This window comes from Entelurus aequoreus, linkage group LG22 (genome assembly GCF_033978785.1).
Source record: "Entelurus aequoreus isolate RoL-2023_Sb linkage group LG22, RoL_Eaeq_v1.1, whole genome shotgun sequence".
In the NCBI taxonomy this organism is placed as follows: domain Eukaryota; kingdom Metazoa; phylum Chordata; class Actinopteri; order Syngnathiformes; family Syngnathidae; genus Entelurus; species Entelurus aequoreus.
Window position 1 is genome coordinate 36410928 of NC_084752.1, and position 25101 is coordinate 36436028.

Consider the following 25101-nt stretch of genomic DNA (forward strand, 5'->3'; position numbering starts at 1 on the left):
GCTGGGCGGTGCACGAACCGGTCTTTGATTCGAAGAAGAAGAAGAACTTCACTCTCGCCGACCGAGCAAAACAAGCTAGCCGGCTAATCGTGTCCTCCGGCCCGCTGGACCTCCGCCGGTTCCGGTCGCACATCAAGAGACCTTCCGTCCACTCGCCTTGTTTGTGTGCTGCCAGAGGTTTGGTTGTCGGGACTTTAATTCATGCTAAGCTAGCTAGCCGCTGCCTTCTTACACCGACCGGAGCGGACAAGACGCGGGATGTGCTATGGCGTCGGTCCGGGTGGCTGTCCGGGTCAGACCCATGGACAGACGGTGAGGTTTTTTAATAAACCTTTATTTATACATTTCAACATTTACAAACAGTTGAGAAGTAATAATTAAAGTAAGAACAAAAACAGTACAAAACAGCGCCTGGGGGTTGTAAATTCAATAAAGTAACTAAAATATAATGCTATATATATATATATATATATATATATATATATATATATATATATATATATATATATATATATATATATCAAAGTGCAAAGCCATAGGCTCACTCATTTTCAGTAAATAATTTAAATTTAGAACACAGCATCATCGTTTTCACAGCTTTTTGGTTGTTAGAGGTAGAGAGTGTTTTACGTAGAGTTTGATAGAGATTGTAAATAATGCAATGTATATACTCTGATGATTAACTTGTGTGATGACTGTATTATGCTGATAGTATATGTGTACAGCTCCAATAATGGACATTGGAGTGTTACTTTCAAAGGCAAAATTAAAGTATTGCTAGAAACATCATTTTATATGGGACTTTATTGTATTATATATATAATACAATAAAGTCCCATATAAAATATGGGACTTTATGTATAGTACATGTTCCAAAAAGAAAAAAGCATAAAACCCCACCAGAATTAGAGATATTACAAGTCAAAGTGATGAAGCTTAGTGTTACGCTCATGACTTGGCGTAACTAAACATTACCCTAAAAGATGAAGGCAATTGCATTTTATTGATATTTGAAATGTATTCAACGTTTATAAATGAATATTTAAATATTCTAAATGTAAAAAAGGGAATAACTATTTAAAATAAGATCATTAAATGAAATCTAGTTTGGTTACGCCATCATGAGCGCAGCACAAGGTTGTAATAGTTTCAACTACAATTCGTCAAGATGTCAAAAGCAAACTGAAATCAAATACACACAGCTTAAAGATTGATCAATACCTATTTAAATTTAGTAATACATAAATATGATGATTTATCTAAATATAAAAGAAATATACCTGAACAAAATGCTCATGATGGTTACACCAAAAAGTAACGCTATGAATCGCGGTTTTCCAAGTTTTTGGGGCATTTTTATGCTATTTCCAAGCATCTCCTTTTTATTATTGTTTATTTTAAATGGTCAAACTAATGCATGTTATATATGCATGCCCTAGTAAACAAAAAAAAACGTCATATTTATTTTGATTGTTACATTTTGAAGTACATTTGTGCAGGTGGGTGCGAGTGTACCCATTACCAGAGCTGTACACATATATTTGTACCATGAATTGATTAAGGTGGACCCCGACTTAAACAAGTTGAAAAACTTATTCGGGTGTTACCATTTAGTGGTCAATTGTACGGAATATGTACTGTACTGTGACATCTACTAATAAAAGTTTCAATCAATCAATCAATCAATCAGTTCTAATTCTTTTTTAAAGGCACAAAAAACAGGTCGGGTATTGAGAAACTTACATTTATGAATATAAAACTTAGCAAATAGTATAATGAGGTTGCAAAGGTAAAATTCATTTTCTTTTTTTTTTTCATACAATGTAAATCCAAATAGTACATCTTTAAAACAAAGCACAAATTTGTCATGAATATTGTCCAGGATGAAGCGACAGATGCCCTGCCATAGTGATGGAGTGCTTTAACAAGTCCAAAACAGGTGGTAAACAGTCTCTGGATGCATGTTACATAAGGTGCAGGTAACATAAGGTGCAACATGCATGTTACATAAGATGCAGGTAACATCAATGTCCTTCTTGTATCTAACCATCACAGTCTTTACAGGGTAATAACCATGAATGATTTAAAAAGATATCTCTTTGACTTTGTTGGTAAGTAAATAGCTGTTAGGAAGGGACCACGTCTTGACCCAGCAGATGTCATTCACAACATTATTCCAGAGCGCAATTACATAGGAGACAGACACACAATCATTTTGGAATAAGCTGCAGATTTTTGTCTTATTTTTCTGATCAAAGCAAAGTTTCCCCACAGGTGTGTCAAGTGGACAGACGGTGAGTTGGTTCCAAAGCAATGTTTTCATTGCGCGTCTTTCAAATAGAACATGTTTCATTTGAACCTGAACCCTTGCTCGGTCAAGTGTTACCATTCACTCTTCGTATTGTCTTTTTCTCCCCCAAAAAGCCAAGTGTTATCACCACAGGTGGTGAATATTTGAAAGCAACACGCTGATTAGATGCTAGCTAAACAGTAGAAAATACCGCAGGTGGACTTTTAGCACATCTTCTATCAGTTGGGATGCAAACCTGAAGGGATCATGTGATGTTGGGACAAGATGACATCTACAGAATGTGTAGGCATTCTAGTGTTGTCCACCTTCCTGAAGATGTTCTTCCTTCAGGGAGAAAGAGCTGATGGCCAAATGCATCATCCAGATGGACGGCGCCAAAACCACCATCACCAACCTGAAGGTACTTCTGCAACCTTCTGCTCAGAATTGACTCCAGCCTGAAAAGCATCTGATTGTCTTGTCTACTTTCGAAGTTCCCTGAAGGCGTCTCAGGGGACTCCACGAGGGTTCGGACAAAGACCTTCACGTATGACTTTTCCTACGACTCTGCCGATTGTAAGAGCTCCACCTTCGTCTCTCAGGACAAAGTAAGAGTTAACTAACTATGAAACGTGACTTTTAAAGGGGTCGTAGAAAGGATTGTAAATACAGTGGAACGGAGGAGTGAAACCAAACCACGTCTACTACAAGTTTGGGATGTCACCATGTTTGCTACTTTTTATTTGACAGCTATAGTATGCCTAATCAATAATCACTAAACTCAACAAAAAAAGAAAAGCCATATGATTTTCGTGTTAACGTAACCACGGACGGAATCCCTTAATTGGCCAATATGACAGAATATCAGGGAAATTGACATACATGTGAGTGAAATGTTGTCGTTGTTTGGTAAAATACAGTGTCTGATACCGCTCATTCATCCCCGAAACTAAACAATGTAGAGACAGCCACTTGAAACTAGCATGCTAAAGCTAGCAAAAACAATCCATACACCCACAACACATGTCATCTGTTGTGTTGTTGTGAACGACATCATGGATGTAACATCAATGTACAAACAATCATACACACACAACACATCTCATCTGTTGTGTTGTGAACGACATCATGGATGTAACACCAATGTACAAACAATCATACACACACAACACATGTCATCTGTTGTGTTGTTGTGAACGACATCATGGATGTAACACCAATGTACAAAGAATCATACACACACAACACATGTCACCTGTTGTGTTGTTGTGAACGACATCATGGATGTGACACCAATGTACAAAGAATCATACACACACAACATATGTCATCTGTTGTGTTGCTGTGAACGACATCATGGATGTAACACCAATGTACAAAGAATCATACACACACAACACATGTCACCTGTTGTGTTGTTGTGAACGACATCATGGATGTAACACCAATGTACAAACAATCATACACACACAACACATCTCATCTGTTGTGTTGTGAACGACATCATGGATGTAACACCAATGTACAAACAATCATACACACACAACACATGTCATCTGTTGTGTTGCTGTGAACGACATCATGGATGTAACACCAATGTACAAAGAATCATACACACACAACACATGTCACCTGTTGTGTTGTTGTGAACGACATCATGGATGTAACACCAATGTACAAAGAATCGTACACACTCAACACATGTCATCTGTTGTGGTTGTGAACGACATCATGGATGTAACACCAATGTACAAACAATCATACACACACAACACATCTCATCTGTTGTGTTGTTGTGAACGACATCATGAATGTAACATCAATGTACAAACAGTCATACACACACAACACATCATCTGTTGTGTTATGTTGTTGTGAATGACATCATGGATGTAACATCCATGTACAAACAGCAGTCAAAACTTGAGAGGCTCTTCTTTTTTCTTTTTTTTTACAGCCTCAAGTTGTCTCCTTACTCGTCAAGGTCAAAACAACACACACTTGCCCCCCTTCACAATAACAGCGCTATGCACAACATCCGGTCTGACTTTGCTAACAAAATAAAAGTTTCAAAAAAGTACGTTACACAAGCATAATATACTTAAAGCACTTATTGAGACATGTACACAATTGTTATGCTTTGACTTAAAATACTGGTATTGTATTGCACCAATAAATGTGAGGATTTTTGCATTTTATTACATTTTATTGATGACACAAAAAGCACACGCTCTATAGTGGTGACATTTGTGTAAAGGGTGAAAAACAGAATAAAAAATAAATGTAAACGGGAAAAACTTAATTTAATTGTTTTATTATTATTTTGATTTATTGCTGTTGCTATTATTACTTGTTTATCCATCCATTTTCTACCGCTTGTCCCTTACGGGGTCGTGGGGGGTGCTGGAGATTACTTGTTTATTTGTTACTAATTTATATCCGTTGTTCTTTTAAATCATATTTTAATGTTGGGTTTTGGTTTGTACAATAAACAGTCATGTTTTCCAATTAGTGAATAGTTGTGTTATTAATGGTGATTTTAATATGAATCAGAGTAATTGCCATAAAGTTCCAGCCCTGGTCGTAAATCTTCTACTTTGCTTTTTTGTCCTGCTTCTCAGGTCTTCAGAGATTTAGGCTCTGATGTGCTGAAGGCGGCGTTTGAGGGCTACAACGCCTGCGTCTTCGCTTACGGTCAGACGGGATCTGGGAAGTCCTACACCATGATGGGAAACCCAGTAATGACACATTCCTGTGTGTGTGTGTGTGTGTGTGTGTGTGTGTGTGTGTGTGTGTGTGTGTGTGTGTGTGTGTGTGTGTGTGTGTGTCAGTCCACGTGAAGACAAAAGACTTAGACAGTGGATCTCAAACGACCACCTCAGAAACCACTTGGCTCTACAAGTACCACCATAATGACAACATTAAAATACAGTAGTGTAGTAGACCTAAGTATTCATGAAGTACCACCATAATGACAACATTAAAATACAGTAGTGTAGTAGACCTAAGTATTCATCAAGTACCACCATAATGACAACATTAAAAATACAGTAATGTAGTAGACCTAAGTATTCATCAAGTACCACCATAATGACAACATTAAATACAGTAGTGTAGTAGACCTAAGTATTCATCAAGTACCACCATAATGACATCAATAAAATACAGTAGTGTAGTAGACCTAAGTATTCATCAAGTACCACCATAATGACAACATTAAAATACAGTAGTGTAGTAGACCTAAGTATTCATCAAGTACCACCATAATGACAACATTAAATACAGTAGTGTAGTAGACCTAAGTATTCATCAAGTACCACCATAATGACAACATTAAAATACAGTAGTGTAGTACAGTGTTTTTCAACTTTTTTTGAGCCAAGGCACATTTTTTAATAAAGAAAATACGGAGGCACACCACCAGCAGAAAAGGTTCAAAAATGAAACTCCACCTAGTTGTCGTGCCTTATTTTGAGTCCGTTGTTGTTTTCCTGTGTGTAGTGCTTTAGTTCCTGTCTTGCGCTGTTATTTTGGTGACCATTTCTTCCTGTTTTGTTGTTTGTTTTCCTGTAGCAGCTTCACGCCTTCCTTTGAGTGCTATTGCCTGACCTGCTTTGTGTTAGCAATCGAGACTATTTAAGTTGTGCGTATACGCTATCCTCCTTTGTGGGGACATTGTTGATTGTCATGTCATGTACGGATGTACTTTGTGGACGCCATCTCCGCTCCACACGCTGTTTTTTGTTTGATTGATTGAGACTTTTATTAGTAGATTGCACAGTACAGTACATATTCCGTACAATTGACCACTAAATGGTAACACCCCAATAAGTTTTTCAACTTGTTTAAGTCGGGGTCCAAGTAAATCAATTCATGGTAAAAGTAAGTCTTTGCTGTCGTCCAGCATTCTGTTTTTGTTTACCTCGTCGCAAGTTCAGTTTTGCTTTCGTTTTGCATAGCCGTCCCTAAGCTTCAGTGCCTTTTCCTTTCCCTTTTGTTCATTTTTGGTTTAATCATTGCATGCCATTTTACCTGCACGCCGTCTCCCGCTGTGCTCTGCATATTGGGATCACGACAAACCGTCCTCGACGCGTTCCGACTTCTACAAAGCAATGAACTACTTGGTGCCACCTAGTGACGTGGAGTATTCCATGGTTAACCTGCCGAGCTCTATACAGCACAGACACTCGTTAACAGCACATTATTTGCTGATTATAATTATTGATTTGCAAAAAAAAAATTTTTTTGGGACTAATTAGGTGAAGTTGCAAAATTTCCCACGGCACACCAGACAATATCTCACGGCACACTAGTGTGCCGGGCACAGTGGTTGAAAAACACTGGTGTAGTAGACCTAAGTATTCATCAAGTACCACCATAATGACATCAATAAAATACAGTAGCGTAGTAAGCCTAAATATTCATAAAAACAAGGCAGAGGTTTTATTTAACTAGTATATTTAATATTTTGGCCACTGTCACATTACACACAGTTTGAACGGTAACACTGTGTTTGAATATTACATTGATTCTTTGGCGGACCACTAATAGTATGTGTACCGCAGTTTGAGAATCTTTGCACTAAACCGTTTTCAGAAGTGACGTTTGCATTTTGTGTCTTGCAGGGAGACGCGGGTTTGATCCCCAGGATCTGCGAAGGCTTGTTCAGCCGCATTGCAGTTTCCACACGATGGGACGAAGCTTCTTTTCGCACTGAAGTCAGGTGACCTGCACTGAGTTGTGCTTGAGGATGCACGGGAGCGCGTGGCTAATGCCTTGGTCTCCTTGCAGCTACTTGGAGATCTACAACGAGCGCGTGAGGGACCTGCTGAGAAGGAAGTCCACTCAGACGTACAACCTGAGGGTGAGGGAGCACCCAAAGGACGGACCCTACGTAGAAGGTCAGGGGACACTCGCCGGGGTCGTGCTCACTGCTGCACCAGCGCCGACTAGAACTCGCATTCCATGACGTTGCCCCCTGACCGCAGATCTGTCCAAACACCTGGTCCAGAACTACAGCGACGTGGAGGAGCTGATGGAGGCGGGAAATATCAAGCGCACCACCGCCAGCACCGGCATGAATGACGTCAGCAGCCGCTCGCACGCCATCTTCACCATCAACTTCACGCAGGTCAGCACCTCCTACCTTCCCGCCGCATCACACCATGGACGTATTATTGTAGTGTGAAAATGTCTATCTCAGTAATGTGCGTCTGAGAGTCTAGAAAAGCGCTATATAAATCTAAACCATCTTCTTCTTCAATCAATGTATCAACAACATCGCCCCATGCAGGCCAAGTTTGATGCTGAGATGCCCAGTGAGACGCTCAGCAAGATCCACCTGGTTGACCTGGCTGGGAGCGAGCGGGCGGACTCCACCGGGGCAACAGGGGTCCGGCTGACAGAAGGCGGCAACATCAACAAGTCTCTGGTCAGCCTGGGCAACGTCATCTCAGCTCTGGGTCAGACACACACACACACACACACACACACACAGAGCATAGGGATGCTTACTGACTCCCGTTTCCTGCTGGGGAGCAGCTGATTTGCCGCAGGACGGCGTCTACAGCAACCAGAAGAGGAAGTGTGTCTTCGTGCCGTACAGAGACTCTGTGCTCACGTGGCTGCTGAAGGACAGCCTGGGCGGCAACTCCAAGACCATCATGATCGCCAGTGAGACGCCTTTTCAGCAGAAAGTCCACGCCATCCCGAGCCGTAATCCGCCTTCTCCTTCGCAGCCGTCTCCCCTGCCGACGTCAACTACGGTGAGACGCTCAGCACGCTGCGCTACGCCAACCGCGCCAAGAACATCATCAACAAGCCCACCATCAACGAGGACGCCAACGTCAGGCTGATTAGGGAACTGCGGGCGGAAATCGCCCGACTGAGGGCGCTGCTGGTGGAGGGCAACCAGGTGACCTCGAGGCTGCCCTTGTTGCCATGGTAACCATCAGTGTTGTGACCATGGGCTTGTTGTTGTTGTCGTACAGATTGCCCTGCTGGACTCTCCCACTGCGCTCAGCATGGAGGAGAAGCTGCACCAGAACGAAGCCAGAGTGAGTGTGACCCTTAAAGGCCCTGACCTTTGACCCTTCCACACACCTACAGCCGTGTGTGTGTGTGTGTGTGTGTGTGTGTGTGTGTGTGTAGGTGCTGGAGTTGACTAAAGAGTGGACCAACAAGTGGAATGAAACCCAGAACATCCTCAAGGTAATGTCCACAGAGACCTGTGTGTGGTCCACGTGACGAGAGCGGGCGCCTGTCCACAGGAGGAGACGTTGGCGCTGAGGAAGGAGGGCATCGGCGTGGTCCTGGACTCCGAGCTGCCTCACCTCATCGGCATCGACGACGACCTCCTCAGCACCGGCATCATCTTGTACCACCTTAAGGTCCGCTCGTCCCCAAAAGGACACGGCGAGTCCCAACAGTGATGTCTTTCTCTTGTCTGGGTTCAGGAGGGACGCACGCACGTGGGCAGAGAGGACGCGTCCACAGAGCAGGACATCAGTGAGTCGCTGTAATCCCTCAGTGTCAATGCGACTGAAGGAAGAAGAGCTTTTTCAATCCAATCCAATCCACTTGATTTATATAGCACATTTAAACAACAAAAATGTTTCCAAAGTGCTGCACAACAATATTAAAAACAATATTCAAATATTATCCTTAGCTCCACCAATGACTGAATAAAACCAAAAAATAAATAAATATAAAACCAATTTAAAAATAAATATGATTAAAAACAGAAGTACACTGAGTACATGTCCTGTGCTCTTGCGCCCCCTACAGTTCTGCACGGTTTAGACCTGGAGAGCGAGCACTGCGTGTTTGAGAACCAGAACGGCAAAGTGACGCTGGTACCGCTCAGCGGGGCTCAGTGTTGTGTCAATGGGGTCCAGGTGACCGCGCCCACTCCGCTCAATCAAGGTGAGCGGCCGCCCTCATCCTCGTCTTAGTCCTCGCCCTGCTTCACACCGGTTCTCGCACAGGTGCCGTCATCCTGCTGGGCAGAACCAACATGTTCCGCTTCAACCACCCCAAAGAGGCGGCCAAGCTGCGAGAGAAACGCAAAGTGAGTCTCGGCGCGGGCAGGTCCCCGCGCTGTCCCATCTGGTCCAACCCTGTCCCCGCTTGACCCCTCAGAGTGGCCTGCTGTCCTCCTTCAGTCTGTCCATGAGCGACCTGTCCCAGTCCTGCGAGAACCTGTCCACCGTCATGCTGTACAACCCAGGGTGAGTCTCGGCAGCACATCCCGTTGCCATGGCAACACGGGTGATGAAAACGTGCTGCTCTGTTCCCCCCCACCCCACCCCCCACCCAGCGGGTAGACGTCCACTTCCTGTGTGTGCCCACCTTGACATCCTGTCCGTGTCCGCCACCAGCTTGTATTCCTTGTCTTTGCGCTTTTTTTGACCGAGTTCCTTGTTTGACGTGTGCAGGCTGGAGTTTGAGCGTCAGCAACGCGAGGAGCTGGACAAGTTGGAGGTGAAGAGGTGAGGAGGTACCAGACCGACGGTTGCCCTGGAAACTGATGGCGCTTGTCACGTCCCCGCAGGAGGCTGATCAAGGAGATGGAGGCCAAGCAGCAGAGCGAGAAGGTGGAGCTGCAACGCCTCCAGCAGGAGGTGGAGAGCCAACGCAAAGAGTTTGAGGAGGTGCATCAGAGGATCCTGCGCCAGGAGGAGAGCCTTCGCCGCCGCAATCAGGACATGGAGAGCCTCCTGCGCCACCTCCTGATGGAGAAGCAGCGCTTTGAGGATCGACGCTCCCGGCTCCAGGAGGTGCAGGGAGGTTCGGAGCAAGAGCAAGATGACGAACAGAAGGAGATATACCGAGAGCTGGAGGAGCTGCAGAGGGAGCGTGAGGAGCAGCACGTGCGTCTGGAGACTGAGAGGAGGCGCCTGCAGGAGCAGGAAAAGGAGCAGCTCAGCCTGTTTGGGAGGCTGCAGGAGCAGCTGAGGGAGGAAGAGGAGGTCTTCCTGCAGAGCCAGGAGGAGGCAGGCCGCCTTGAGGAGGAGCATCGATCGCTGGCAGACATCAAGGAGTTACTTCTACGGGCCGAGGAGGCGGGAGATGGCAGTATGGAGGCGGGGAATGCTTGCACCCGCTACACCGACTTTAAAGGAGCTCAGGTGGAGGAGCTGGCACGCCTCGAGGAGACGCTTCAGCGGTGGAAAGAAGGTTTGGAGAAGGAGGTTGCCTCTATGCTCCCTCTGTCCCGCAACCTGAAGGAGGAGCAGGAGCTGCACTCCAAGCAGCGCCAGCTGAGGAGCGTAACTCAGAACTTTCTCCCGGCACTGGCCCTTGAGAAGCAGCGAGCGGAGGAGGTGCTCGACAGTCCTCCCGGCCTACAGGAGCTCCTGTACCAGGTGGAGAAGGAGCTGCAGGAGAAGGAGGACAAGCTGGAGCTGCACCGGGCCAACGCTCGGCACCTCCTGCACCTCCAGGAGAACCTCCGGTTCACGGCCGACGTGGGCCGCCAAGAAGAAAATGTGAGGCGCAAGGAGAAGGAGATCCTGGAGTCCAAAGACAAGCAGCAGCAGGAGGCCATGGAGGAGGCAGTGGGCCGACTGGAGAGGAGGCACTGGGCCCTCAGATGCTGCACCTCCTTGGAGGAGAAAGGAGCACACGGGTGGGTGAGCACCCAGCCACTTTATTAGAAACGCCAGATGACCATATGTCTGTGACAGGGAGGAGCAGGACATGCGCACCGAGGGGAACTGCACGACTCACCTGCACACACTTCAGCCGCTCTCAGACCATAGGTATGAACTGTTGGATCAGAACCACACAGCTCTGGTCATCCTCCTCATGTTCTCTTGGTAACAGGATCAGCGCCTACATCGAGGAGGAGGTGCAGAGGAGGCTACGCAACATCAACCTCCTGAATGGCCTGTCTCTCCAGGTGGGTGGGGGGGCACGCTCTGTGTGGCTGTCTATCATTATATGACATCATTATTACAATGACATCATTCTATTATATACATTACAATCACATACCTTAAATCTCTCCTATTTCTGGGGCTGAGGTTGCCCAGGTAGTTAAAAAGCTCCTTGGTGGCAGAAGGATGAGATCCTCCCGGAGTCCCTAAAGGCTCTGGATGCTGTGGGGCCGTGTTGGTTGACAAGCCTCAGCAGCATTTCGTGGACATTGGGGGTGGGGCCTCTGGATTGGCAGACCGGGGTGGTGGTTCCTCTCTTTAAGAGGGTGTGCTCCAACTATCGTGGGATCACACTCCTCAGCCTTCCCGGTAAGGTCTATTCAGGTGTACTGGAGAGGAGGCTATGCTGGATAGTCGAACCTCGGATTCAGGAGGAAGAGTGTGTTTTTTTTCCTGGTCGTGGAACTGTGGACCAGCTCTATACTCTCGGCAGGATCCTTGAGGGTACATGGGAGTTTGCCCAACCAGTTTACATGTGTTTTGTGGACTTGGAGAAGGCATTCGACCGTGTCCCTCAGGAAGTCCTGTGGGGAGTGCTCAGAGTATGGGGTATTGGACTGGCTGATTGTGGCGGTCCACTCCCTGTATGACCAGCAGTAAGTCGGACCCGTTTCCAGTGAGGGTTGGACTCCACCAAGGCTGCCCTTTGTCACCGATTCCGTTCATAACTTTTATGGACAGAATTTCTTGGCGCAGTCAGGGCGTTGAGGGAATCCGGTTCGGTGGCTGCAGGATTAGGTCTCTGCTTTTTGCAGATGATGTGATCCTGAAGGCTTCATCTGGCCAGGATCTTCAGCTCTTACGAGTGTGAAGCGACTGGGAAGAGAATCAGCACCTCCAAGCCCAAGTCCATGGTTCTCACCCGGAGAAGGGTGGAGTGCCATCTCCTGGTTGGGGAGGAGATCCTGACCCAAGTGGAGGAGTTGAAGTACCTCGGGATCTTGTTCACGAGTGAGGGAAGGGTGTATCGTGAGATCGACAGGCGGACTGGTGCGGCGTCTGCAGTAATGCGGACGCTGTATCAGTCGGTAGTGGTAAAGAAGGAGCTGAGCCGGAAGGCAAAGGTCTCAATTTAGTGGTTGATCTACGTTTCCATCCTCACCTATGGTCATGAGCTTTAACTTTTGACCGAAAGAACAAGATGACGGCTACATGCTCTCCCTTAGAGATAGGGTGAAGTTCTGTCATCCGGGAGGAGATCAGAGTAAAGCTGCAGCTTCTCCATGTGGAGAGGAGCCAGATGAGGTGGTTTGGGCATCTGGTCAGGGCACGTCCGACCGGTTGGAGGCCATGGGGAAGACCCAGTACATGTTGTAGAGACTATGTCTCCTGGCTGGCCTGGGAATGCCTCGGGATCCTCCAGGAAGAGCTGGACAAAGTGGCCGGGGAGAGGGAAGTCTGGGCTTCTCTGCTTAGGCTGCTGCCCCCGCGACCCGACCTCTGATAAGTGGAAGAAGATGGATGGATGATTATGAATACAATAAGTAATATTAGCAGCTTAAAGGCCTACTGAAACCCACTACTAGCGACCACGCAGTCTGATAGTTTATATATCAATGATGAAATCTTAACATTGCAACACATGCCAATACGGCCGGGTTAACTTATAAAGTGCAATTTTGAATTTCCCGGGGAACTTCCGGTTCAAAACGCCTTTGAGGATGACGTATGCGCGTGACGTAGCCAGTAGAACACAGGTATGGCTTCCCCATTGAAGCCAATACGAAATAGCTGTTTTCACCTCATTATTCCACAGTATTCTGGACATCTGTGTTGGTGAATCTGTTGCAATTTGTTCATTGCATTATGGAGAAAGAAGCTGAGCAAGCAAAGAAGAAAGTCGGTGCGAAGCGGAGTATTTTGCGAGGGAAGTCAGCAACACAACACAGCCGGTGTTTCATTGTTTACATTCCCGAAAGATGCAGTCAAGATCGAAGAACTCGGACAACAGAGACTCTTACCAGGAGGACTTTGACTTCGTTAACAGACGCAGACGCGATACCATGAGTACGCTTCCAAAAATTTGATCACTTGCTATAACTAGCTCGAGCTTGTAGCTAGGAGCTAGGAGCTAGGAGCTAGCATAACAAACACCTAGGTGTTTGTTATGCGGGATTAATTTGTGGCATATTAAATATAAGCCTGGTTGTGTTGTGGCTAATAGAGTATATATATGTCTTGTGTTTATTTACTGTTGTAGTCATTCCCAGCTGAATATCAGGTCCCACCCGCGCGCTTCCAAACATTTGATTGCTTGCCCGTACGTGCGTGTCATGTACGTAACTTTGGTTAAATATATAAGCTTTATGAACCTTGGGTTAGGTGAACGGTTCTTTGGGCTGAGTGAGTGTGTGTGTTGTGCAGGTGTTTGAATTGTATTGGCGGGTTATATATACGGGATCCCGTCCATATTACCCGCTCGAGCTAGTTATAGCTCGAGCTAGTAGCTAGGAGCTAGGATAACAAACACCTCGGTGTTTTTATGTGGGATTAATTTGTGGCATATTAAATATAAGCCTGGTTGTGTTGTGGCTAATAGAGTATATATATGTCTTGTGTTTATTTACTGTTTTAGTCATTCCCAGCTGAATATCAGGTCCCACCCGGCTCTCACAGCATCTTCCCTATCTGAATCGCTTCCACTCCCCACTAGTCCTTCACTTGCACTTTACTCATCCACAAATCTTTCATCCTCGCTCAAATTAATGGGGAAATCGTCGCTTTCTCGGTCCGAATCTCTCTCACTTCATGTGGCCATCATTGTAAACAATAGGGAACTTTGCGTATATGTTCAATTGACTACGTCACGCTACTTCCGGTAGGGGCAAGCCTTTTTTTATCAGATACCAAAAGTTGCGATCTTTATTGTCGTATGGCTATATCGCGAAATGATCAAGTATGACACATAGAATCGATCTGCTATCCCCGTTTAAATAAAAAAATGTAATTCCAGTAGGCCTTTAAATCCTACTTGGGATCAACAGTCCACTAGGGGGCATCTCTGCATGTATATGTGTTGCTATGATCTGCTGTGATATTCAAATGCATGTCACATGACAATGATGAGTCGTCTTGTTGTCAACACCACTCAGCTGCCAGTTGAGTGAGGAGTCATCATCTAGAGAAGTACATGGACTTTGCTCTTCTTCTTACAGGAAGACAAACTGCCAAATAAGAATAATCCTCCAAAGTCCAAATATGAGGTGAGTTGTCATCACGTACCTAATCAAGTGTCCTCTGTTAATCATTCTCCATCACTGTCCATCATTCTCCATCTGTCCATCATTCTCCATCACTGTCCATCATTCTCCATCTGTCCATCATTCTCCATCATTCTCCATCCATCATTCTCCATCACTGTCCATCATTCTCCATCACTGTCCATCATTCTCCATCTGTCCATCATTCTCCATCACTGTCCATCATTCTCCATGTCCATCATTCTCCATCACTGTCCATCATTCTCCATCCATCATTCTCCATCACTATCCATCATTCTCCATCACTGTCCATCATTCTCCATCCATCATTCTCCATCACTATCCATCATTCTCCATCATTCTCCATCACTGTCCATCATTCTCCATCACTGTCCATCATTCTCCATCACTGTCCATCATTCTCCATCATTCTCCATCACTGTCCATCATTCTCCATCACTGTCCATCATTCTCCATCATTCTCCATCACTGTCCATCATTCTCCATCACTATCTATCATTCTCCATCTCCATCCATCATTCTCCATCACTGTCTATCATTCTCCATCTCCATCCATCATTCTCCATCACTGTCCATCATTCTCCATCACTGTCCATCATTCTCCATCTCCATCCATCATTCTCCATCACTGTCCATCATTCTCCATCACTGTCCATCATTCTCCATCACTGTCCATCATTCTCCATCTCCATCCATCATTCTCCATCACTGTCCATCATTCTCCATCTCCGTCCATCATTCTCCATCACTGTCCATCATTCTCCATCACTGTCCATCATTCTCCATCTCCATCCATCATTCTCCATCACTGTCCATCATTCTCCATCACTGTCCATCATTCTCCATCACTGTCCATCATTCTCCATCACTGTCCATCATTCTCCATCATTCTCCATCACTGTCCATCATTCTCCATCACTATCTATCATTCTCCATCTCCATCCATCATTCTCCATCACTATCTATCATTCTCCATCTCCATCTATCATTCTCCATCTCCATCCATCATTCTCCATCACTGTCCATCATTCTCCATCATTCTCCATCACTATCTATCATTCTCCGTCCATCATTCTCCGTCCATCATTCTCCATCACTGTCCATCATTCTCCATCACTATCTATCATTCTCCATCTCCATCCATCATTCTCCATCTCCATCCATCATTCTCCATCTTCATCCATCATTCTCCATCTTCATCCATCATTCTCCATCTCCATCCATCATTCTCCATCTCCGTTCATCATTCTCCATCACTGTCCATCATTCTCCATCACTGTCCATCATTCTCCATCACTATCTATCATTCTCCATCTCCATCACGGTCCATCATTCTCCATCACGGTCCATCATTCTCCATCACTGTCCATCATTCTCCATCTCCATCCATCATTCTCCATCTCCATCCATCATTCTCCATCTCCATCCATCATTCTCCATCACTGTCCATCATTCTCCATCTCCATCCATCATTCTCCATCACTGTCCATCATTCTCCATCACCGTCCATCATTCTCCATCTCCATCCATCATTCTCCATCTCCATCCATCATTCTCCATCACTGTCCATCATTCTCCATCATTCTCCATCTCCATCCATCATTCTCCATCTCCATCCATCATTCTCCATCATTCTCCATCTCCATCCATCATTCTCCATCTCCATCCATCATTCTCCATCTCCATCCATCATTCTCCATCACTGTCCATCATTCTCCATCACCGTCCATCATTCTCCATCTCCATCCATCATTCTCCATCTCCATCCATCATTCTCCATCATTCTCCATCTCCATCCATCATTCTCCATCACTGTCCATCATTTTCCATCACTATCATTCTCCATCTCCATCCATCATTCTCCATCATTCTCCATCTCCATCCATCATTCTCCATCACTGTCCATCATTTTCCATCACTATCATTCTCCATCTCCATCCATCATTCTCCATCTCCATCCATCATTCTCCATCTCCATCCATCATTCTCCATCACTGTCCATCATTCTCCATCTCATCCATCATTCTCCATCACTGTCCATCATTCTCCATCTCCGTCCATCATTCTCCATCTCCATCCATCATTCTCCATCCATCATTCTCCATCCATCATTCTCCATCTCCATCCATCATTCTCCATCACTGTCAATCATTCTCCATCTTCATCCATCATTCTCCATCTCCATCCATCATTCTCCATCCATCATACTCCATCACTATCTATCATTCTCCATCTCCATCCATCATTCTCTATCACTGTCCATCATTCTCCATCTCCATCCATCATTCTCCATCTCCATCCATCATTCTCCATCTCCGTCCATCATTCTCCATCTCTCTCCATCTCCGTCCATCATTCATCACTATCTATCATTCTCCATCTCCATCCATCATTCTCCATCACTCTCCATCACTGTCCATCATTCTCCATCTGTCCATCATTCTCCATCCGTCCATCATTCTCCATCTCTGTCCATCATTCTCCATCATCATCCATCTCCATCCATCATTCTCCATCTTGGTTGTGTGTGTTGATCTGACGCCAATTACTTGAAATGAATCCTTCCAATCTGTAATGAAATGAAAGTGGACCAGCAAGGACCAGAACTTAATCTGAAGTGGACCATGTCAGCGCATGTTAGTTCTGTCCACTCAGCACTATTGACCCTCAGACTAATTTGCATGTGGCGATCTCTGCTGGGTCCAATGAAGGTTCTGTGGGCTGCATGAAGGACGGCGCTGCTGGATGATGACATCACTGCTCTTGTGCACAGAAAAACCTTCTTGAAGTCCAGCAGGACCTTTGTGCAGAACCAACGACCCGCGATCATGAGCAGGCGTTCCCGTTTGAGTTGTGGGCGGAGAAAGACTTAGAGCACCAAATGTGTACCAGAACCAGTTTGGATCATGTGACTGAGCACCTGGACCCTGATGTCAGACCTCACGCTGCGGTCCAGTCATGGTCATGTGACCAGAGGTCTGACTCTGACTGTGACGGCGAAAAGGTCCTCTTAGAACCTAAGACCAGCTACGGTTTGGGCTACTTTGCTGGGAAGTTGTGTGAGGCGTACAGAACCGCCGGTATGGGTCTGCAGGTGACGCGGGACATCATTCACGATGTTGGCGTGCGAGACTTGCTGTCCCACTACGTGACCCAAATTTCCAAAGAACTGATCCACAGTCTCAGGCAGCCCACAGCAGAACATGTTGCAGAACCAGCAGGAGAACACAAAATCCATTTGATGAACGTGACAAAAGACAGTGTGGACTGGTCCAATCTGGCCAAAGGTTCTGTGTCTTGTCTGAAGAACTCCAGTCCTCACATCTTCTGCCAGAATCTGGTTCTGATGCCGCCAGATTTGGGCCGACTCCAGGCGTTTCCCACACACAAAATGCTGGAGACGTTGGCCTCTCTGGCGCCGTGCTGGCGGGTTGGCCCGCTGCTGAGCGTTTTCTGGCTGAGAACGGCCAGCACCGGGATGCTCCGCCCCCAAGCGGCGTGCCTGCTGGTGTCGGAAAAAGAGCTAACTGTGGTCACAAGTGGCGGTGGTTCTGAAGACGCCTTAGCTGCTTGCCAGCGTTTGGGTCTCGGCAAGATCCGGCAGGTCCAGATCAGCCTGGCGGGACAACACGTGCGCTTGCTCGGCGCCGGTGAAGACGTCCTCCTGGTGGTCTTCACCCACAGCAAAGACCTCACGCAGGAGTTCTGCAGGGCTCTTCTGAACGCCATCCACCCAGAGAAGTTCTATGAGTTGGTCAAAAGTGAGCCGTTGTTAGACCATGACCTCATGGTTCTGTCTTTGGACTGGACTGCCAAAGTTCCTGACATCGTTCTGGACCGCCTCATCATCACCTCCAAGTTCAAGCGGGTTCTGGCGGACCTGCTCTACGTGGTTCACGGCAACATGGCCGGTCCTGACAAGCCCTCACTGGCCGCCATCCGACCTCTCCTCTTCACCAGCACCAGGTCCAGCTGCACGGACCCGGACGCCATTTTGCAGTTCTTCCTAACAGACACTCACGTAGTTCTGCTGCAGGAAGACATGGTCTTTCCCCCGGAACCGCCAGGATCTGTTCTCCTTCCAGTCCAACGGCACTTCCAGGTCCTGGACCTGCGGCACCGTAAGGACGTCCACCGTGTGCTGCTGAGTCGAAGACACGATTGTATGCTGGTTCAGATGGTCTTCAAGAACCCACCGAGCCATCACCAGCAGTCCTGGAAGCTGTCTTTTGGTTGCACGCCAGAAGTCGCCATCTTAGTCCAGCACCTGTGTGGCTGAAAGGCCAAACACGACCTGGTTCTGGTCCGTTTTAGAGGACAAAGTGTTCTTCAAAAAGGATTGTCAGTAAAAAAATAAATAGATGAGACAAGAAGTAGTGCTCTTCTTTTTTTTGGTTCTGATCCGTCCACACGTCTTGTCTCCTGGCAACCAGCAGCCGGCGTGCGCTCCGGTCAGCGGCGGTTCTGACCAGCGGATCTGTGTTTACATCCCTCGCTACGTCCTTCGGGGTCAAGGCAAGGACGAGCACTTTGAGTTTGAGGTCAAGGTCAGTGGTCTTCATCAAGGTCAGTGATGTGTCCTCAGAGGTCAAAGGTCGGTGTGTGCCCGCAGATGAGCGTGCAAGACGACACGTGGACCGTGTTCCGCCGCTACAGCCGCTTCCGAGAGATGCACCACAGCCTCAGGGGTAAATATCCTCAGGTGAGCCATGATGATAATTAGTCATAATGTCATTATTATTATCATTAAATTAGATTAGATAGTACTTTATTGATCCCGAGGGGAAATTACATTTTCAGCACAATCCCATTCAAGATCAGACAAAACAATACAGGGAGACAGAACAGCATCAAACATTACAGGGAGACCGAACAGGATCAAACATTACAGGGAGGCCGAACAGGATCAAACATTACAGGGAGACCGAACAGGATCAAACATTACAGGGAGACCGAACAGGATCAAACATTACAGGGAGACCGAACAGGATCAAACATTACAGGGAGACAGAACAGGATCAAACATTACAGGGAGACCGAACAGGATCAAACATTACAGGGACACAGAACAGGATCAAACCTTACAGGGAGACCGAACAGGATCAAACATTACAGGGAGACCAAACAGGATCAAACATTACAGGGAGACAGAACAGAATCAAACTTACAGGGAGACAGAACAGGATCAAACATTACAGGGACACAGAACAGGATCAAACATTACAGGGAGGCCGAACAGGATCAAACATTACAGGGAGACCGAACAGGATCAAACATTAAAGGGAGACAGAACAGGATCAAACATTACAGGGAGACCGAACAGGATCAAACATTACAGGGACACAGAACAGGATCAAACATTACAGGGAGACCAAACAGGATCAAACATTACAGGGAGGCCGAACAGGATCAAACATTACAGGGAGGCCGAACAGGATCAAACATTACAGGGAGACCGAACAGGACCAAACATTACAGGGAGACATAACAGGATCACTGACGGGTCAGCCAGACAGTCCAGCGCCCCTTTCAAAAAAAAGGTGAAAAGCAGGTAGGGGAGGAGGGGGACTAAAAAAAAAAATTCAGTCCAAGGCCGGACTCAAGGACGGGGGTCTAGACTGAGGCCAAGGAAAAAAAACCTCATAGCCAAAGTACACATTAATCAACAAAACACGTGACGGGGGGGGGACACGAAGGCTTACCGCTACTGTAAGCGTCGCTGCTCCGTCCATCGCCCCAAGGGAATTAAGCAGTGGTGGGGGTTGGGGTGTGCATATGCCCATCGTTCAGGGTGAGGAGTTGTTGTGTCTATAGGCCCGGCAGGCAGTGCAAGCAAAGTTCAACTCCCAGGAGTTGAGGAGGGACGAAGGGTAGTCAGAGCGTCCCTCGCTGAGGTGTCCTTCGGGGATGTTTCTTCTGTTTCTCAGCAGCGTCAAGACCATTCGGGGGAGTCAAATCGCAGATTAGGAATGTTGCTTTCCAGACGAGCAGACATTTTCATGGCCTCTCTGCTCTAATCGTCCATGCCAGCTCTCAATCCTATTGTTTCCAGTCCAGCAAACCTCTCCATGATGTGATCCAATCTTGCCATTTAGTTCAGAAATCACCACAGTCTGTGATCCCACAGCTGGACCCAAGCCTTTGGGCTCCTTGAATGCCTGCCATGGATACACCAGAGCAATGCCCAGCCCAATCAGCAGATGCCCCGCAATCACACTTCCAAATGGGGAGATGTCTTCCACGTCCTCAACGGAAAGAACTGAGAGGCACATGATTGTCCACTTCTCCCAGGAGTCTCTCACCTAGCCCGCAGCAATGCTTCCATCAGGCTCCCCAGAACTTCTCTTCCTCTTCAAGAAGATTTTGTCAATTGAGTCCAGAGTCCAGCTAATCAATTTCATGTTGGTGTTTTAGGTTTGGAGGACAGCGCAGAGAAAGAGGCTTCAAAAAGTATAGACAAGACAAAGAGAGCAAGCAGGGAGAGACAGAGAGGGAACAAATATGTGACCGCCTCCTCCGAAGTGCCAAGGCAGACAAAAAATAAAAATGTCATTGTCAATTATTATTATTATTATTCATATCATTATTATTATTATCATAAATATTATTCATGATATTATTATTATTCATAATGTCATTATTATTATTATTATTCATAATGTTATTATCATTGGTATTATTCATAATGTCCATCATCCATCCATTTTCTACCCTTTTGGGATCACGGGGGTGCTGGAGCCTATCCCAGCTGCATTCAGGTGGAAGGCGGGGTACACCCTGGACAAGTCACCACCTAATCAAAGACAGACAACATTCACACACTAGGGACCATTTAGTGTTGACAATCAGCCTATCCCCAGGTGCATGTTTAGGAGGTGGGAGGGGCCTATCCCCAGGTGCATGTCTTTGGAGGTGGGAGGAAGCCCACGCAGTCACGGGGAGAACATGCAAACTCCACCCATCCATCCATTTTCATAATGCCATTATTAATAATGTTATTATCCATCCATCCATTTTCTACCGCTTGTCCCTATTGGGTTCGCGGGGGGTGCTGGAGCCTATCTCAGCTGCATTTGAGCAGAAGGCGGGGTACACCCTGGACAAGTCACCACCTCATCACAGGGCCAACAGAGATAGACAACACTCACATTCACACACTATTATAATTAATATTATTCATAATGTTATTATTCATGTCATTATTGTAATTAATAATGTCATTATCATTCATATTAATCATAATGTTATCATTCCTATTGATCATAATGTTATTCATATTATTCATAATATTATCATTCATAGGGACAAGCGGTAGAAAATTAATATTGTTAATAATGTCATTATTCAAAATGTTATTACCATTTATATTCATAATATTATTCGTAACGTTATCAATATTGTTAATATTAATCGTGTTATTAATATTAATCAATGTTATCATCATTATGGGATGCTGTCATTCCAGCTGGCAGCGCTGGAATTTCCTCCCAAGAAACTATTTGGGAACAAAGATGAAAGAATGGTCGCTGAACGCAGGAACCACCTGGAGGTATGACATCATCCTCACCTGCATTGCATCATCATCATCTCACGCTTTTCATTGGCTAAATATCCCGTGTGTGTGTGTGTGTGTGTGTGTGTGTGTGTGTGTGTGTGTGTGTGTGTGTGTGTGTGTGTGTGTGTGTGTGTGTGTGTGTGTGTGTGTGTACGCGTATGTATATATGTATGTATATGTATGTACATATGTGTGTGTGTGTTTATAAATGTGTATGTGCGCATATTATATGTATGTACATATGTCTGTGTGTATGTATATGTATGTACATGTGTGTGTGTGTATGTATATATGTACGTACGTACGTACGCGTATGTGTGTGTGTATGTATGTATATGTATGTACATATGTGTGTGTTTATAAATGTGTGTGCGCATATTATATGTATGTACATATGTCTGTGTATGTATATGTATGTACATGTGTGTGTGTCTCTCTGTGTGTGTGCGTGTGTGTTTATAAACGTGTGTGCGCATATTATATGTATGTACATATATGTCTGTGTATGTATATGTATGTACACGTGTGTGCGTGTATCCTGTATACATATGTATGTGCATACATACGTATGTACATGTGTGTGCGTGTATCCTGTATACATATGTACGTACATACATACGTATGTACGTGTGTGTGTGTGTGTGTGTGTGTGTGTGTGTGTGTGTGTGTGTGTGTGTGTGTGTGTGTGTGTGTGTGTGTGTGTGTGTGTGTGTGTGTGTGTACGTACGTACGTACGTACATATGTACACGTGTGTGTGTGTGTCAGCGGTACTTGAGGAGTCTGTTCGGCGTGATGCTGACGTCGTCAGGATCGCCGCTGTGTGCGGAGGCAGACGGAACATTGCACCTTTCCAAACATTCCGTGTGCGAGCTGTCGCCCTTCTTCAAGAAAGGCGTGTTCGAGTGCGGCCGTCACGGAACCAGCTGAGCGCCTCGCCGGCGTTGTGTGGGAAATAAAGTTGACGCACGCTCGCCTCTTTTCAACTTTGAAAGTCCACTTCCTCACACTGGCCTTGGTCTTTGTAACCCAGGCAACAAGCACCACCCTGAAACATGACCTTTGACCCTTTTATTCCCACAAGTTGTAGCAGGCATCAGTGGGCAGGTTCCGGATGCTTCTGGCCACTCAGGATGAGCTCAGCGGGTGTGAGAAGGAAGTCGTAGGACGGGACGCTCAGCGCCTCAAGTTGCTCTCGACACCTCTGGAGGGTCTTGTTGTACTCCTGCAGGTCAAAGGTCACTGAGTAGGCGTCTCACACACACATAAGTGGCAGTCAGCTGACCTGACACTGGCGGTCCAGTTCTTCCTGAAGTTTCCTGATGGCGACTCTCTTGGACCTGAGTGTGTCCTGCAGATGGAAAGCAGGAAGTGAGGACAATGACATCACATGACTCTAAAGGTGGGCGGGGCAGTACCTCCAGTCGCGTGGTGGCGGCGGCGCTGGCCGCGGGGTGGATGTTGGCGCTGGAGAGCGTGGCGAGGAGCTGGACCTCCTTCTTGTCCAGAGACTCGGTCAGGAACGCCAACTTTTGGTCCAGAAGCATCTCCTTGAGGCCGCTCCTCTGCTGCATGTCCAGAAGAACCTCCGTCTGCTTCCTGAGCAGCGCGTCACGCTCCTCCTCCACCTGCAACATACGTCATCTAAATGCTGGGGTGTCCACCAAGGGCCACATAGTGTGGGGGGCATTTTTAAGTTTTATTGAAAACAATGCTAAAAACATATTGTGTCAGCTTTGTTCTTTTGGTGACTGTTGTTGAATTATTCCTTAGCACATTGTTGTCATGACATACCACTTTTATTACATGTTTACTATTATTTACCCCATGCTACAACATTAATATAAAACTAGTCTGTCTAAATTCTGCCTGTACGAAAATATTAATCTACAGTTTATTACGGTTGTAATTAATTCATAAGTTAGTATTATTTCATTTTTTAATTTACTAACTAAACTTTGATTATGTTTTGAGTTAAGTATTTATTTCTTCTATTCATAAGTATTTTTTTTTTAAATAAAATACACATATATATATATATATATATATATATATATATATATATATATATATATATATATATATATATATATATATATATATACACATATATATATATATATATATATATATATATATATATATATATACACACATATATATATATATATATATATACACAAACCCCGTTTCCATATGAGTTGGGAAATTGTGTTAGATGTAAATATAAACGGAATACAATGATTTGCAAATCCTTTTCAACCCATATTCAGTTGAAAATGCTACAAAGACAACATATTTGATGTTCAAACTGATAAACTTTTTTTTTTTTGCAAATGATCATTAACTTTAGAATTTGATGCCAGCAACACGTGACAAAGAAGTTGGGAAAGGGGGCAATAAATACTGATAAAGTTGAGGAATGCTCATCAAACACTTATTTGGAACATCCCACAGGTGAACAGGCAAATTGGGAACAGGTGGGTGCCATGATTGGGTATAAAAGTAGATTCCATGAAATGCTCAGTCATTCACAAACAAGGATGGGGCGAGGGTCACCACTTTGTCAACAAATGCCTGAGCAAATTGTTGAGCAGTTTAAGAAAAACCTTTCTCAACCAGCTATTGCAAGGAATTTAGGGATTTCACCATCTACGCTCCGTAATGTCATCAAAGGGTTCAGAGAATCTGGAGAAATCACTGCACGTAAGCAGCTAAGCCCGTGACCTTCCATCCCTCAGGCTGTACTGCATCAACAAGCGACATCAGTGTGTAAAGGATATCACCACATGGGCTTAGGAACACTTCAGAAACCCACTGTCAGTAACTACAGTTGGTCGTTACATCTGTAAGTGCAAGTTAAAACTCCTATGCAAGGCGAAAACCATTTATCAACAACACCCAGAGACGCTGTCGGCTTCGCTGGGCCTGAGCTCATCTAAGATGGACTGACACAAAGTGGAAAAGTGTTCTGTGGTCTGACGAGTCCACATTTCAAATTGTTTTTGGAAACTGTGGACGTCGTGTCCTCCGGACCAAAGAGGAAAAGAACCATCCGGATTGTCAAAGGCGCAAAGTGTAAAAGGCAGCATGTGTGA

The 25101-nt window shown here is 45.5% G+C and overlaps 2 protein-coding genes across 8 annotated transcripts in view; one reads left to right on the top strand and one right to left on the bottom strand.

The window, feature by feature from the left end:
- On the top strand, nt 1-23904 carry kif16ba (kinesin family member 16Ba). 7 transcript variants are annotated; one of them, XM_062033059.1, is made up of 26 exons: nt 9-312; nt 2642-2711; nt 2785-2898; nt 4912-5028; nt 6916-7013; nt 7082-7191; nt 7279-7421; nt 7584-7752; nt 7832-7963; nt 8029-8204; nt 8281-8346; nt 8441-8500; nt 8560-8679; nt 8746-8797; nt 9077-9214; nt 9277-9359; nt 9431-9519; nt 9727-9780; nt 9843-10919; nt 10978-11052; nt 11117-11192; nt 14385-14432; nt 18884-18997; nt 19063-19138; nt 21916-21999; nt 22772-22918. In XM_062033059.1, the coding sequence occupies exons 1-25, from the start codon at nt 266-268 to the stop codon at nt 21963-21965; spliced, it is 3354 nt and encodes a 1117-aa protein (XP_061889043.1). In that variant the 5' UTR covers nt 9-265; the 3' UTR covers nt 21966-21999; nt 22772-22918. The 7 variants fall into 7 exon arrangements, with proteins under 7 accessions (XP_061889038.1, XP_061889043.1, XP_061889044.1 ...); XM_062033055.1 differs by having other exon boundaries at nt 11-312; nt 19063-19152; nt 22772-23904; XM_062033056.1 differs by having other exon boundaries at nt 11-312; nt 18887-18997; nt 19063-19152; nt 22772-23904.
- The window catches only part of LOC133639607 (dynein regulatory complex subunit 4-like), a 14267-nt gene continuing 12205 nt past the window's right edge, over nt 23040-25101 (bottom strand). The window contains exons 9-11 of the mRNA XM_062033067.1: nt 23422-23631; nt 23289-23354; nt 23040-23228 (exon numbers count right to left, since the gene is read on the bottom strand). Of these exons, the coding sequence (XP_061889051.1) occupies nt 23100-23228; nt 23289-23354; nt 23422-23631 (405 nt within the window). The 3' untranslated portion in view covers nt 23040-23099. The remainder of the gene's footprint in view (nt 23229-23288; nt 23355-23421; nt 23632-25101) is intronic.

What these genes read in the sequence shown, in the direction of transcription:
- kif16ba (XM_062033054.1), top strand. Translation starts at nt 266, where the DNA reads ATGGCGTCGGTCCGGGTGGCTGTCCGGGTCAGACCCATGGACAGACG. An exon ending in GTCATGCTGTACAACCCAGG is followed by an intron (nt 9,520 to 9,726) that starts GTGAGTCTCGGC and finishes TGACGTGTGCAG; the next exon opens with GCTGGAGTTTGAGCGTCAGC. An exon ending in GAGGAGAAAGGAGCACACGG is followed by an intron (nt 10,920 to 10,977) that starts GTGGGTGAGCAC and finishes TGTCTGTGACAG; the next exon opens with GGAGGAGCAGGACATGCGCA.